We start from the raw sequence: 16,940 nt of genomic DNA on the forward strand, positions 1-16,940 counted from the left end.
CTGTGGATTGAGCCTTACTTGGCTTGACGCCGGAGTGATCTGGATCAGGTGATGATGGACCAGGATCGGGTTCTGGCTCCAGATCCGCTGGAGGAACAAACGGCTCCACAACATCCTCAGCACTGAGACAACAGCAGAGGAGCGAGCGCCTCATAGCCTGACACACGTTCCTGAAGAAAGAACGATCTCCTTTCCTCTTCTTACATTCTGCAGGTTTTTCTGAAATGAAGAAAACAAAACTGAATTATTAGAAACATCTTTGACGTCAAAATAGGCAATGATATAATGACATACCTTACATTTTACTGTTAAATCCAGAAAAAATAAATAAATGTGCCTGTACTGTGACTGTCTTACGCATGAAATAGCAAAATCTCCATCTGTACACTTTACACCGCCCAGCTTTATTTCAGTCTCACCTGTTGAGCTCTTGTTCACTGGTGAAAGGCCATTTGAAGTCTCCGTTGGCTCGACGGGAACTTGACCTGGCAGCAGAGGCCACATCCACTCTTCGGGGCTGTCGGACCAGGACAAACTACAGTGGCTGCAACTGCCCTGTTCGCTTAGGCTATCCGATCTATGGCCACTCCACTTCCAATCGACGATGTACGAGCCTCGGCTGCTGAGGCTCAACGACTCGCTACAGAACCACCTCACTATATTGTCAGAGAGGGACAAAGATGATTTGGACATATTAATAATCAAATTGTTACTTTATTTTTTTTCCCCAACTTTCTATTTTCAAAGACACATTATTTGTTAACTGAGCCATAACTTCTTCAATAAAAGCCTATTCTGACCTCTGCGAAGGAGTTTAGATGGAGTGGACGGACGTCCATCGTCCTGGCTCAGCCGGCTGCCGCTCTGCCACTCCCTCTTCCTGTCAGTCTGACCTGTGGACACAGAAACACAAAACTCAGAAGACAGAAGTGCTAAATGTGTAGAAGCTCCTGGATCTGTGTCTGGGTCCGGTCCTCAAAACCGCGTCTCCAAACCTCCTGACCAGCCATCTGAGAGAAAGTGGCTCTCCTGGATCTGGAGCGGCCTGAGGCTGGAATTTTTCAATAACATTAGGGGAGAGTGGGGTGAGTTGTGCCAGTTTTTACTCAAAGTGACTTTAAAGTGAGGCCATGACAGTAATGTCTTCAACTTAAGAACGTACATATATTTCAGGATGTGGTGCATCCCTGAGAACAATAACTTTGGATCTGAAATAAATTGTTTCAGAAATATAGCTTTTGGGGAAAAAAGTGGTCTCGTGGCACAACTTGCCCCTGGTGAGGGGTAAGTTGTGCCTTTGGGGAGAATACGTTGGGGTAAATTGTGCCAGTGATTTCTGAAGTAAAACAGAACATTTTAATGTTATGAACTGTAATGCTATATGAAAGCAAGACAAATTCAATACAAAATTACTAATTTAAGGTTTATTTAGATATTGTCACCCTATTAAACTGTTGGAATAAGTCATATTTTGTAGTTTTTGGGAAAAGACAAAAAACTTCAATACACAAACAATATATGATATTTGTGAATCATTTCAGCCAAAAAGGCTTTGGCAATAAATGCCTGTTGGCACACATAGAAAGCTGCCTGTCAAATATGTAACATATAAGAATAAAGTGAGGCTCATTTCTAAACATCCTATTGTGACTAAATTTCTCTTTATTAACAAAACTGAAATCAGTGTTAGCTAAATGAAACAAATGGCAGGTGAGTCAAACACTGATGAGGCATGCCCATCTCCTCACTTCTCCAGATTATCCCCTGTGGGTACGTAGATCTAGGTGGTCTGGATCTGGCCTTACTACTTAACATCCCACTTGTCAATGCTGCAGGGGAATATAAACTTCTGCTCTCTTCTGGCTGTACCAACAAGTTTTTGGGGTATGGGTAGTTTCTTGAGCACCTCTAGGGATGACTCCTTCATCGTTTTCTTTCAATGTAAAGATGGACTTTCCATCCACAGACTTCTTTCAACTTTGGCACAAATCACCCCAGACTCACAAGTTTGTAAAAACTAGCATGATCCAGCAGTTAAGAGCTAACATCATGTTAACTGTATAGACTCATTGTGTAGCCTGCTAAAGCACTAAAACATGTGTGAAATGTTTTCAAACTTGTCTATAATTGTTCAGACGCTACAATCAAAAAACCGTGATCAGAGAAATTTTACTTTGAGAGGGAAAAATACCGTTTTTTGGGCTAAAATGTGCTAACCTCTCATGCCACATGTCTCCCTTCTTTAGAGGATGAGTAAAATTGATGGCTTTTCAAAATGATGTGGTCACATGACCAATTCCTTCTATGGTTTTCCAGAAACAAATGGGTGGAAGCAGGCCCATCGCAAGGGGGGTGCGAGGCCCTGTGCGAACGTGATGTGCCAGGCCCGGGGGTATAGCCTTTTAACTGGGGTCTACTCTGTTGCTATAGTGACGAACAATTTGTTGTTTATGTGGATATTTAAGAAAAAAAAATCGTATATTCAGTTTAACAGCAGGTTCAAGAAGTTAAACCGTGTAACTGAACTGGGCAGTGCGCACATTTTTACGCTAAAAATATGTTCTAAATTATGAAGGGGTCAAATGCGTTTGCAAAACGCCCAGAATGCACTTGAATTAGTTTGGACTGCTCTCTCACTGAATCATCAGAAGCCATTTCTCAGTCGGTACAATTATAAACAGACAGTATTGAGAGGACCAGCGCTGTTTTTCAGTATTTCCTCTGTGAAAATGAACAAAATGGATGTCTGACAATTTCGTTGCTTTTTGCAGTTTTCAGATTTAAAAAACGTTTAAAACGTCTCGAGATAGAGCTTTAGTTAGGTTATGCTTATTTAACTTTAATAGTGTTAAATAAAAAACCTTTTGTGCATACCGTCAGATGAAATGCAAGCGTCTGTGCTTTCTCCATCCATGCAATAAATGCACATGCTTGAATGAGCGCACATTTCTAGCGTATTTACTTGAACTTCGTAGGTAATATCTATGGTTTGACCCATGTCAGAGGCGGCCAAAAATCTGAAATTTGAATGGACTGGGAATAAAGCTCTATGAACTTGACGTGCGATGCCCCCTGACTGACATGTATGCGCATGAATCACCGTCACACGCACAGAGAAATGGGCTATTGCAAGTTACTGCATAATACATTTTTAACAAGCAGAATAATAAAGCATCACCATACACACTTTTAGCTATGTTTTTTTAAAACTATTATAGTATTTTGAAGGACAAAAACATGAACTTTAACTATTGGCTTTACATCATCAAGTCAGCTGTCGTCTTTACTTTTGCGCGAGGCCCTGTGCGGTCGCACGCTTGGCACAGCCCTTGCGACGGTACTGGGTGGAACTACTTCCCCCCTGGCACAAATCACCCCACTCTCCCCTACATCCCATAAACAAATGAAAAACCTAAAGCACTCACCGCCTGTTTCACCCATCATATTCGCCATCGACCTCCTTGTCCAATCTGGAATAAAAGCAATACAAAACACAAAACACAACACAACAAAACACAATACAATACAATAAACTCTCCTCAAAAATACTCCTCCCAGAAAAGAAAAAAAGAAAAGAAAAACAAAAAATTAATCAAACTCGAAAATAAGAAAAGAACAACAAGATAGCACTATCCTTAGAAATAATAAGAACTAAAACTCAAAAATATAACTCTGTGTAAAGGATATCTCTTGCGATGTTCTTCCAGAATACAAAGTCTTGTCTCAGGAATCGTCAAAACAGCTTCAAAATCTCAAAGTCAGCACAGAAAATATTCTGCAAAAGTTTGTGAATTCGCCTCGTCTCTCTCAACAACAGATCGAGATCGGTGTGCATGCACAAGAGTCTGAATTCATAACATGCGTCGGCGTCGCCATAGCAACTAAAACTCAAATAATTCATATGAGCAGAGCACGTGACCGCGCATCGATCTGAACACATTTATTGAAGTTACAAACTTAATCTTTAATAAAAAGTCTGAAAATGTTTCATTGACTCAGTTCAAAACTTTGATTCAGTGATTCCTCTGCATCATCATCACTCAGAAATGCTAGATATCTCTGCAATTAGACGTCCCCGTTTTCCGGAAATGTCCCCGTTTTACAGCTCGTTCAAAACAGCCCGCATATGGCATATACATTGCAAAAAAGCCCAACATACAGCAGCTGCTGGAGCAATCGTGTAGTGATTATTTCTCCAGCAGATGGCGCTGTGAGCTACGCTGACTCTACTTGGTCGCGCGCGCCGCTTCATGATGAACGTAACACGAGAGCAGAGCGCCATTATCGTCAAATATCACAAGAAACATCGTTATCACTTTCATGGTAGTAACACACTAACCATTCATGTTAAATTACTGTTTGCATGTGCTTTATAACAGATCCTCAACGGGGTGCGGGATTGTTTTGTCCCCAAAAGTTCCACAGTCACAAAGCAGCTCACAACAAATACATAAATGCAGAATACACATACTTAAACACATGCTTAAAATAAGCCTAAAATGCAAAATAACAAGACCAATTAAAGATAGAGTTATTTTCAAGCACAAACGTAACAAAACATTTAAAGTAGAAAAAGAAGAAGTAATTTATACAGTATAAACTTGTGAAAATGAAAGTATTAAATACAATTACATTTGTTAAATAGTTTATTTGTATAATGTGTTTTTGTTAAGTCATGTTCTAATATTGTTTTGAACGGCTTGTGATTTACAGTGGTGGTTTTACTATTAACTGTTTTCATTGTTTGATTGTTTTTTTGTTTTGTTTTTGCGGGTGCGGTGAATTGTATTAAAACCAGACCAACTAAATCATAATAATTATTCATGTTAATAATAATATAGGGAGCCCACAACGACAACAAAAAACATTCAAAAATATATTGTCCCCGTTTTTAATTAATCGACAGGCCCAATAACAAATGAGATTTCTTAGTGATATTTTGACCACTCAAATAGGAAATGTCCCCGGTTTCCATTTCAGAAATCTGGTCACCATACTCTGCATGCATCAAAATGGGTTGGTAAATACTTTTATTTATTTTTACTATATTTTGCTATATTATTGCATATGAATCAAATAATGTTTCCTTGTATTAGTTTAATGGTGAATTTTTGTAGTTCTTATATTTTAACTTGTTTCAGGGTATTAAAATGTAAGGTTATATATGTGTGTGTTTAAAATCAACACAAATTCAACAACATTTTTTTTAACACAAATTAAAGAAAATTAGATTTTTTTTGCAGTGTGACTAACACTTATTTCTATCCAGCGATTCATGGCATTCATGTCAATAATGTCAACAACAACAAAAATTATTGAGTCATGTACACTAGTATACAATGCCTGTGTACCCTCTATAAGAAAATCTATTTATGCTGTTTTATTTGTTCTCTTTCTCATTGTTCCTAAAAATATAAAAAATAATATAGGCCTATATAAAAATGTAGTAGGCATATGCATCCCTAACCAGTCTTAAGGGAAAGTTCACCCAAAAAATAAAATTCTGTCACCACAAAGATATTTAGAATGTTTGTAACCAAGCAGATCTCGCCCCCCATTTGACTACCATAGTATTTTTTATCCCTTTAAAAAGCCCAATTATTCCTTAGAATAGCAGTGATTTGGAAAATGCTGTTGTTATGGTCTGAAGTGTTAAAATGGTCAAATGAGACCTTGTTTGTAACCTCTAAAATAGGCCTACAGTTTTGATTTTGATTTTTTGAATTTCATTAGGTTTGATTCAAATGGTAAATACAGACATTTGTGATCTTTGTAAATATCCAGTGCAGTTTTAGTCTCATGAAATTACAAACATTAGTCTTGCTTCATGTCAGAGAAGCTGATTTAAGGGCACAACACAGATGACCTCAGTGTATGTTGTCTTCCAGTGTACACCACTAAGCTGCTGATTAAAACCCCAAACTGTTGCTTTAGACATAAATGAAGATGCAAAGGCCATAAAAGGATGACATTTCTCTTAACATGCCATTTGAAACCTTTAAAATACAACATGTATGGCAAAAGGTACAAAACATTTAAAATTAACATGATTACATAATGAAGAGTTAGACGTACATTTATTTTAAACAACTAAAGTCAGAAAAAGTGACCTTTAAGTTAAAACATACAGTATGCTTTTATATTTGCATTACCACCTATCTTAAGTGTGAGCATTTGACAGAGGTTTTGTTTTTGTTGATAGATAGACAGACAGACAGATAGATAGATGGATGGATGGATGGACGGACGGACGGACGGACAGACAGATAGATAGATCTGTGTGCTCGTGTGTTTGAGTAAACGCTAGTGATAGTAGCTTCACGACGGGACGCCGTCACCTTACTTCGGGAGGGGAATTACCTCAAAGTATTGAAATTGTGTTAGATGTATTCGAGAAGGGAATTACCTCGAGATACTGTAGTTTTATATTAACAGAATTGTCCGTGGTGAAGTCAGATAAACGGATTGAGAATTCCCGCGACAGAGGTGAACCAGAAGGGATGTTTAGCTGTTTGAAATGCATTGAAGTTAAACTGATAACTGAATGAAATGAAATAAACTCTTATGGTGTAAAGTATTTTTGGTGTTCTTCTCTGTGTAATGATATTAGAACAGCATGCGTCACTGAACATTTAAACAAATTCCAGCATTAAACAAACAAAACAATGAAACTAACAACTTGGGACGATGAACGGGATGTTACAACACCGACATCAGGGCTACAAACACACAACTACACCAGGATGGCACATTTTGCCGGCATTTATGCTGCGTTCCAGGCAGGTTTCTGAGCCCGTAAGTTACGACTTCAAACCACGACTCACGACTTTGTAGCGTTCCAGGCAAAGTCACGCCGAACTGCCTGAGCGGTAGCTTGATGTAAACAAAGCGTGGCGGACCGTACGGGGCTTATGCTCATTTACAATCACTTCTATCGCCAAAGGTGCTCACTCCTTGCTTACTTGAGGGAAACGGAGGAGAAAAGCGGCGCATAAGGCAAGAGAAGCTGTTATACCTTTTATTTTATGTATCTCTGTATGTATATCTGGAAATGTATTTGGTATTATTTTATTCTTGCACTCAATGGCCTGAAAACGAGCTAAGGCTAGAAAAGCTGCTGATAATGCACAACATTTGCGGATGAATAACGTTAGAGCAATACCTTAATTTTAAAAAACGATTTGGGTTTTAATGTACGACTTTCATAAACACCGCATCCGTAGGGGCTGCCATTGTTGCTTCGCGGGCTAATGTGACGTCAGAGCTCGTAACTGGGAGTACATCGATCTAGTACGAGTTCACGGGTGGGAAGTCACGGGTTTGACTGGTGCACTTTCATGGGAAGAAGGTTGGAAAAACACGGGTCGCCTAGAACTCGGCATTCGTTTGTGTGTATGTGTAATGGTGGAAACAGTTTGTTGTGTGCACATGCCCATGTTCAGTCCCTTCAAAATAAAAGTCCGGGGCCACAGTCAGTCTGTGACAACTATATAAATAAAGATGAGTTGTTCTAACTAAACAAAGCAAATGTGGCTGTGATGACTTGATGACTCTTTCCAGTCTTCGGTCTCTCGTGTTCTCGCTCAGACGTGGGCCGGCTCTGATCTCTGGTGCGGCGGCTTGGGTTCCTGTCAGGTCGGGGTTGGACTTCAGGCTTCGGGTCAAGTCTCGAGCTCAAGCGCTCCACCAAGGACAGCAAGTGTTATTTCCTATCCAATACAAAGATTATATGAACATGTGAACTCATGAATGTTTTTTTAGAGCTGATTTACAACAGAACTGAATTCTTGCAATTGCGTCACTGATTGTGTCATTTTCCTGTTTATTACTGTGAAGCCGCTCTGAAACAATCTGTATTGTATAAAGCGCTGTATAAATGAAGCTGACTTGACTATAACAATGAACACACATTTGAAAACCTCACTACAAATAATCCAGAACTGAAGATAAATGATAATAATCCTACTCTGTCTGTTAGACTTCCTCACACCTGAAATCACTGATCGAGTGAATCTCCTGCACTTCTCCTGAACTTCTCCAGATCATTTCTAATCCACTCATGTTGTAACATCTGCTCTAACGTCGGCCGTTTCGTTGGATCCCGGGCTAGGCACTTGCTAATCAGATCTCTGCATTCTGTACACATTTTATTAAGGAGCGGCTGGTTAGTCATGACCATGTGACACGAACGTTGGCATCTATGAAAACAGCATCTGATGAACAATAAACTGAATGTATTTCAACTTGAAAAATCTTACATACTTCACCTTTACCTGTTTCTAAACAGAGCCTTTGCTTTATGTGTGTGTGTTTATATATGTTATCAATATTTTTCACTCACCTTTGGATACGTTGGAGTTCTGAAATGCAACTTTGGCTTGTGTGATTTCCTTTGTATTGCCAAAGGGAACACAAGCGTTCATCATCTCGTACAACAACACCCCTAGAGCCCAGACATTTGTTGGGATGGCGTGGAATAGAGGTTCAGTGAAGACTTCAGGCGGGGTGTAACTCAGTAATCCTGTAAGCAAGACATTTGCACATTGTTGAGCAATTTCTTCAAAGCATCAAATTATCAGAAAGTCAATACATCCAGGTTTCCACACTCCAAAAATACTCACCACAGTATATGTTGCTCTTGTAGCCATCGTCACTAAGTAGCTGACCGCAGCCGAAGTCTATCAGCTTGAGCTCTAGCGTGTTTGTCTTCACCAGGAAATTCTGTGGATGAACGTCATTATGAAAAACGCCATGCTCGATGCAGTGTTGCACTGCCAGCACAGCCTGTCTCATGATGACCCGAGCTGTGGTTTCATCCAGTGGAGGATCACGAAGGATGAAGTGGAGCAAGTTCTCGCAGGGTTCAGGGAACTCCATTATGAGGTCGAATGTCCGAGGATGTTCAAACCAGTCGTACAGTCGGATGACGTAGGGGCTTGTGGGTTCTTGCCTCATCATGAGCAGCAGCGCCACTTCTGTTACGAGAGGTGTGGGATGCCCGGGCTAGAGAAAAGTAGTAGACAGAAGGTTAGCTGGGTCAAAATCTGAAGAAAACATATCATTTTTAAATGTACTTTTCTTTGATCTTTATAGATACGATCATCAGAGCCTTTCCAGGTTTACTGATCTATTACATTTACACCTAATGCTTCCTCCAGGAGTATTGACTACAGTAATCAGCACTTAAACAACAAATACACATTTAACTTTTGACCAACTTACAATATCAAGATAACGATCGTTGTTGATCTTGCGCATCTGCTTGATGGCAATCTGCAAAAAAAAAAACCAAAAAACAATGTTCAATAACAGTAACAGTGTTCAAACGCCTGTTTGTACAATTCAGCAAGATTGCTTTACCTTTTTGCCATCAAGTTTCCGTGTTCCCTTGAACACTCTTCCGAATCCTCCGGATCCAATCATCTCTCCCACGGTATAGAGAGTCTCAAAGGAGTCTGAAAAACAAAATATGAGAAATATATGAGCTTGCTGGATCCTTTGTTTTATATTAAAAATAACAGTGCAAACAAGACAATAATAATACTGTTTAAAACAATGTTGGAGAAATAATGTCTGTGGATTGAGCCTTACTTGGCTTGACGCCGGAGTGATCTGGATCAGGTGATGATGGACCAGGATCGGGTTCTGGCTCCAGATCCGCTGGAGGAACAAACGGCTCCACAACATCCTCAGCACTGAGACAACAGCAGAGGAGCGAGCGCCTCATAGCCTGACACACGTTCCTGAAGAAAGAACGATCTCCTTTCCTCTTCTTACATTCTGCAGGTTTTTCTGAAATGAAGAAAACAAAACTGAATTATTAGAAACATCTTTGACGTCAAAATAGGCAATGATATAATGACATACCTTACATTTTACTGTTAAATCCAGAAAAAATAAATAAATGTGCCTGTACTGTGACTGTCTTACGCATGAAATAGCAAAATCTCCATCTGTACACTTTACACCGCCCAGCTTTATTTCAGTCTCACCTGTTGAGCTCTTGTTCACTGGTGAAAGGCCATTTGAAGTCTCCGTTGGCTCGACGGGAACTTGACCTGGCAGCAGAGGCCACATCCACTCTTCGGGGCTGTCGGACCAGGACAAACTACAGTGGCTGCAACTGCCCTGTTCGCTTAGGCTATCCGATCTATGGCCACTCCACTTCCAATCGACGATGTACGAGCCTCGGCTGCTGAGGCTCAACGACTCGCTACAGAACCACCTCACTATATTGTCAGAGAGGGACAAAGATGATTTGGACATATTAATAATCAAATTGTTACTTTATTTTTTTTCCCCAACTTTCTATTTTCAAAGACACATTATTTGTTAACTGAGCCATAACTTCTTCAATAAAAGCCTATTCTGACCTCTGCGAAGGAGTTTAGATGGAGTGGACGGACGTCCATCGTCCTGGCTCAGCCGGCTGCCGCTCTGCCACTCCCTCTTCCTGTCAGTCTGACCTGTGGACACAGAAACACAAAACTCAGAAGAGAGAAGTGCTAAATGTGTAGAAGCTCCTGGATCTGTGTCTGGGTCCGGTCCTCAAAACCGCGTCTCCAAACCTCCTGACCAGCCATCTGAGAGAAAGTGGCTCTCCTGGATCTGGAGCGGCCTGAGGCTGGAATTTTTCAGTAACATTAGGGGAGAGTGGGGTGAGTTGTGCCAGTTTTTACTCAAAGTGACTTTAAAGTGAGGCCATGACAGTAATGTCTTCAACTTAAGAACGTACATATATTTCAGGATGTGGTGCATCCCTGAGAACAATAACTTTGGATCTGAAATAAATTGTTTCAGAAATATAGCTTTTGGGGAAAAAAGTGGTCTCGTGGCACAACTTGCCCCTGGTGAGGGGTAAGTTGTGCCTTTGGGGAGAATACGTTGGGGTAAATTGTGCCAGTGATTTCTGAAGTAAAACAGAACATTTTAATGTTATGAACTGTAATGCTATATGAAAGCAAGACAAATTCAATACAAAATTACTAATTTAAGGTTTATTTAGATATTGTCACCCTATTAAACTGTTGGAATAAGTCATATTTTGTAGTTTTTGGGAAAAGACAAAAAACTTCAATACACAAACAATATATGATATTTGTGAATCATTTCAGCCAAAAAGGCTTTGGCAATAAATGCCTGTTGGCACACATAGAAAGCTGCCTGTCAAATATGTAACATATAAGAATAAAGTGAGGCTCATTTCTAAACATCCTATTGTGACTAAATTTCTCTTTATTAACAAAACTGAAATCAGTGTTAGCTAAATGAAACAAATGGCAGGTGAGTCAAACACTGATGAGGCATGCCCATCTCCTCACTTCTCCAGATTATCCCCTGTGGGTACGTAGATCTAGGTGGTCTGGATCTGGCCTTACTACTTAACATCCCACTTGTCAATGCTGCAGGGGAATATAAACTTCTGCTCTCTTCTGGCTGTACCAACAAGTTTTTGGGGTATGGGTAGTTTCTTGAGCACCTCTAGGGATGACTCCTTCATCGTTTTCTTTCAATGTAAAGATGGACTTTCCATCCACAGACTTCTTTCAACTTTGGCACAAATCACCCCAGACTCACAAGTTTGTAAAAACTAGCATGATCCAGCAGTTAAGAGCTAACATCATGTTAACTGTATAGACTCATTGTGTAGCCTGCTAAAGCACTAAAACATGTGTGAAATGTTTTCAAACTTGTCTATAATTGTTCAGACGCTACAATCAAAAAACCGTGATCAGAGAAATTTTACTTTGAGAGGGAAAAATACCGTTTTTTGGGCTAAAATGTGCTAACCTCTCATGCCACATGTCTCCCTTCTTTAGAGGATGAGTAAAATTGATGGCTTTTCAAAATGATGTGGTCACATGACCAATTCCTTCTATGGTTTTCCAGAAACAAATGGGTGGAAGCAGGCCCATCGCAAGGGGGGTGCGAGGCCCTGTGCGAACGTGATGTGCCAGGCCCGGGGGTATAGCCTTTTAACTGGGGTCTACTCTGTTGCTATAGTGACGAACAATTTGTTGTTTATGTGGATATTTAAGAAAAAAAAATCGTATATTCAGTTTAACAGCAGGTTCAAGAAGTTAAACCGTGTAACTGAACTGGGCAGTGCGCACATTTTTACGCTAAAAATATGTTCTAAATTATGAAGGGGTCAAATGCGTTTGCAAAACGCCCAGAATGCACTTGAATTAGTTTGGACTGCTCTCTCACTGAATCATCAGAAGCCATTTCTCAGTCGGTACAATTATAAACAGACAGTATTGAGAGGACCAGCGCTGTTTTTCAGTATTTCCTCTGTGAAAATGAACAAAATGGATGTCTGACAATTTCGTTGCTTTTTGCAGTTTTCAGATTTAAAAAACGTTTAAAACGTCTCGAGATAGAGCTTTAGTTAGGTTATGCTTATTTAACTTTAATAGTGTTAAATAAAAAACCTTTTGTGCATACCGTCAGATGAAATGCAAGCGTCTGTGCTTTCTCCATCCATGCAATAAATGCACATGCTTGAATGAGCGCACATTTCTAGCGTATTTACTTGAACTTCGTAGGTAATATCTATGGTTTGACCCATGTCAGAGGCGGCCAAAAATCTGAAATTTGAATGGACTGGGAATAAAGCTCTATGAACTTGACGTGCGATGCCCCCTGACTGACATGTATGCGCATGAATCACCGTCACACGCACAGAGAAATGGGCTATTGCAAGTTACTGCATAATACATTTTTAACAAGCAGAATAATAAAGCATCACCATACACACTTTTAGCTATGTTTTTTTAAAACTATTATAGTATTTTGAAGGACAAAAACATGAACTTTAACTATTGGCTTTACATCATCAAGTCAGCTGTCGTCTTTACTTTTGCGCGAGGCCCTGTGCGGTCGCACGCTTGGCACAGCCCTTGCGACGGTACTGGGTGGAACTACTTCCCCCCTGGCACAAATCACCCCACTCTCCCCTACATCCCATAAACAAATGAAAAACCTAAAGCACTCACCGCCTGTTTCACCCATCATATTCGCCATCGACCTCCTTGTCCAATCTGGAATAAAAGCAATACAAAACACAAAACACAACACAACAAAACACAATACAATACAATAAACTCTCCTCAAAAATACTCCTCCCAGAAAAGAAAAAAAGAAAAGAAAAACAAAAAATTAATCAAACTCGAAAATAAGAAAAGAACAACAAGATAGCACTATCCTTAGAAATAATAAGAACTAAAACTCAAAAATATAACTCTGTGTAAAGGATATCTCTTGCGATGTTCTTCCAGAATACAAAGTCTTGTCTCAGGAATCGTCAAAACAGCTTCAAAATCTCAAAGTCAGCACAGAAAATATTCTGCAAAAGTTTGTGAATTCGCCTCGGCTCTCTCAACAACAGATCGAGATCGGTGTGCATGCACAAGAGTCTGAATTCATAACATGCGTCGGCGTCGCCATAGCAACTAAAACTCAAATAATTCATATGAGCAGAGCACGTGACCGCGCATCGATCTGAACACATTTATTGAAGTTACAAACTTAATCTTTAATAAAAAGTCTGAAAATGTTTCATTGACTCAGTTCAAAACTTTGATTCAGTGATTCCTCTGCATCATCATCACTCAGAAATGCTAGATATCTCTGCAATTAGACGTCCCCGTTTTCCGGAAATGTCCCCGTTTTACAGCTCGTTCAAAACAGCCCGCATATGGCATATACATTGCAAAAAAGCCCAACATACAGCAGCTGCTGGAGCAATCGTGTAGTGATTATTTCTCCAGCAGATGGCGCTGTGAGCTACGCTGACTCTACTTGGTCGCGCGCGCCGCTTCATGATGAACGTAACACGAGAGCAGAGCGCCATTATCGTCAAATATCACAAGAAACATCGTTATCACTTTCATGGTAGTAACACACTAACCATTCATGTTAAATTACTGTTTGCATGTGCTTTATAACAGATCCTCAACGGGGTGCGGGATTGTTTTGTCCCCAAAAGTTCCACAGTCACAAAGCAGCTCACAACAAATACATAAATGCAGAATACACATACTTAAACACATGCTTAAAATAAGCCTAAAATGCAAAATAACAAGACCAATTAAAGATAGAGTTATTTTCAAGCACAAACGTAACAAAACATTTAAAGTAGAAAAAGAAGAAGTAATTTATACAGTATAAACTTGTGAAAATGAAAGTATTAAATACAATTACATTTGTTAAATAGTTTATTTGTATAATGTGTTTTTGTTAAGTCATGTTCTAATATTGTTTTGAACGGCTTGTGATTTACAGTGGTGGTTTTACTATTAACTGTTTTCATTGTTTGATTGTTTTTTTGTTTTGTTTTTGCGGGTGCGGTGAATTGTATTAAAACCAGACCAACTAAATCATAATAATTATTCATGTTAATAATAATATAGGGAGCCCACAACGACAACAAAAAACATTCAAAAATATATTGTCCCCGTTTTTAATTAATCGACAGGCCCAATAACAAATGAGATTTCTTAGTGATATTTTGACCACTCAAATAGGAAATGTCCCCGGTTTCCATTTCAGAAATCTGGTCACCATACTCTGCATGCATCAAAATGGGTTGGTAAATACTTTTATTTATTTTTACTATATTTTGCTATATTATTGCATATGAATCAAATAATGTTTCCTTGTATTAGTTTAATGGTGAATTTTTGTAGTTCTTATATTTTAACTTGTTTCAGGGTATTAAAATGTAAGGTTATATATGTGTGTGTTTAAAATCAACACAAATTCAACAACATTTTTTTTAACACAAATTAAAGAAAATTAGATTTTTTTTGCAGTGTGACTAACACTTATTTCTATCCAGCGATTCATGGCATTCATGTCAATAATGTCAACAACAACAAAAATTATTGAGTCATGTACACTAGTATACAATGCCTGTGTACCCTCTATAAGAAAATCTATTTATGCTGTTTTATTTGTTCTCTTTCTCATTGTTCCTAAAAATATAAAAAATAATATAGGCCTATATAAAAATGTAGTAGGCATATGCATCCCTAACCAGTCTTAAGGGAAAGTTCACCCAAAAAATAAAATTCTGTCACCACAAAGATATTTAGAATGTTTGTAACCAAGCAGATCTCGCCCCCCATTTGACTACCATAGTATTTTTTATCCCTTTAAAAAGCCCAATTATTCCTTAGAATAGCAGTGATTTGGAAAATGCTGTTGTTATGGTCTGAAGTGTTAAAATGGTCAAATGAGACCTTGTTTGTAACCTCTAAAATAGGCCTACAGTTTTGATTTTGATTTTTTGAATTTCATTAGGTTTGATTCAAATGGTAAATACAGACATTTGTGATCTTTGTAAATATCCAGTGCAGTTTTAGTCTCATGAAATTACAAACATTAGTCTTGCTTCATGTCAGAGAAGCTGATTTAAGGGCACAACACAGATGACCTCAGTGTATGTTGTCTTCCAGTGTACACCACTAAGCTGCTGATTAAAACCCCAAACTGTTGCTTTAGACATAAATGAAGATGCAAAGGCCATAAAAGGATGACATTTCTCTTAACATGCCATTTGAAACCTTTAAAATACAACATGTATGGCAAAAGGTACAAAACATTTAAAATTAACATGATTACATAATGAAGAGTTAGACGTACATTTATTTTAAACAACTAAAGTCAGAAAAAGTGACCTTTAAGTTAAAACATACAGTATGCTTTTATATTTGCATTACCACCTATCTTAAGTGTGAGCATTTGACAGAGGTTTTGTTTTTGTTGATAGATAGACAGACAGACAGATAGATAGATGGATGGATGGATGGACGGACGGACGGACGGACGGACGGACAGACAGATAGATAGATCTGTGTGCTCGTGTGTTTGAGTAAACGCTAGTGATAGTAGCTTCACGACGGGACGCCGTCACCTTACTTCGGGAGGGGAATTACCTCAAAGTATTGAAATTGTGTTAGATGTATTCGAGAAGGGAATTACCTCGAGATACTGTAGTTTTATATTAACAGAATTGTCCGTGGTGAAGTCAGATAAACGGATTGAGAATTCCCGCGACAGAGGTGAACCAGAAGGGATGTTTAGCTGTTTGAAATGCATTGAAGTTAAACTGATAACTGAATGAAATGAAATAAACTCTTATGGTGTAAAGTATTTTTGGTGTTCTTCTCTGTGTAATGATATTAGAACAGCATGCGTCACTGAACATTTAAACAAATTCCAGCATTAAACAAACAAAACAATGAAACTAACAACTTGGGACGATGAACGGGATGTTACAACACCGACATCAGGGCTACAAACACACAACTACACCAGGATGGCACATTTTGCCGGCATTTATGCTGCGTTCCAGGCAGGTTTCTGAGCCCGTAAGTTACGACTTCAAACCACGACTCACGACTTTGTAGCGTTCCAGGCAAAGTCACGCCGAACTGCCTGAGCGGTAGCTTGATGTAAACAAAGCGTGGCGGACCGTACGGGGCTTATGCTCATTTACAATCACTTCTATCGCCAAAGGTGCTCACTCCTTGCTTACTTGAGGGAAACGGAGGAGAAAAGCGGCGCATAAGGCAAGAGAAGCTGTTATACCTTTTATTTTATGTATCTCTGTATGTATATCTGGAAATGTATTTGGTATTATTTTATTCTTGCACTCAATGGCCTGAAAACGAGCTAAGGCTAGAAAAGCTGCTGATAATGCACAACATTTGCGGATGAATAACGTTAGAGCAATACCTTAATTTTAAAAAACGATTTGGGTTTTAATGTACGACTTTCATAAACACCGCATCCGTAGGGGCTGCCATTGTTGCTTCGCGGGCTAATGTGACGTCAGAGCTCGTAACTGGGAGTACATCGATCTAGTACGAGTTCACGGGTGGGAAGTCACGGGTTTGACTGGTGCACTTTCATGGGAAGAAGGTTGGAAAAAC

General features: G+C 39.2%; 1 protein-coding gene across 1 annotated transcript; it reads right to left on the reverse strand.

Annotated features, from left to right (window-relative positions):
• Window positions 1-5,960: 5,960 nt before the first annotated feature.
• On the reverse strand, window positions 5,961-15,332 carry LOC307143025 (serine/threonine-protein kinase pim-2-like). Its single transcript, XM_079844270.1, has 9 exons — window positions 12,999-15,332; window positions 10,374-10,466; window positions 9,993-10,229; window positions 9,592-9,792; window positions 9,361-9,455; window positions 9,223-9,273; window positions 8,622-9,003; window positions 8,342-8,521; window positions 5,961-7,709 (listed from the first exon to the last, which is right to left on the reverse strand). The coding sequence occupies exons 1-9, from the start codon at window positions 13,024-13,026 to the stop codon at window positions 7,675-7,677; spliced, it is 1,302 nt and encodes a 433-aa protein (XP_079700396.1). The 5' UTR covers window positions 13,027-15,332; the 3' UTR covers window positions 5,961-7,674.
• Window positions 15,333-16,940: the final 1,608 nt, after the last annotated feature.

The sequence above is a fragment of the Gobio gobio genome (assembly GCF_949357685.1).
Source record: "Gobio gobio genome assembly, chromosome: 19".
Taxonomy (NCBI): Eukaryota; Metazoa; Chordata; class Actinopteri; order Cypriniformes; family Gobionidae; genus Gobio; species Gobio gobio.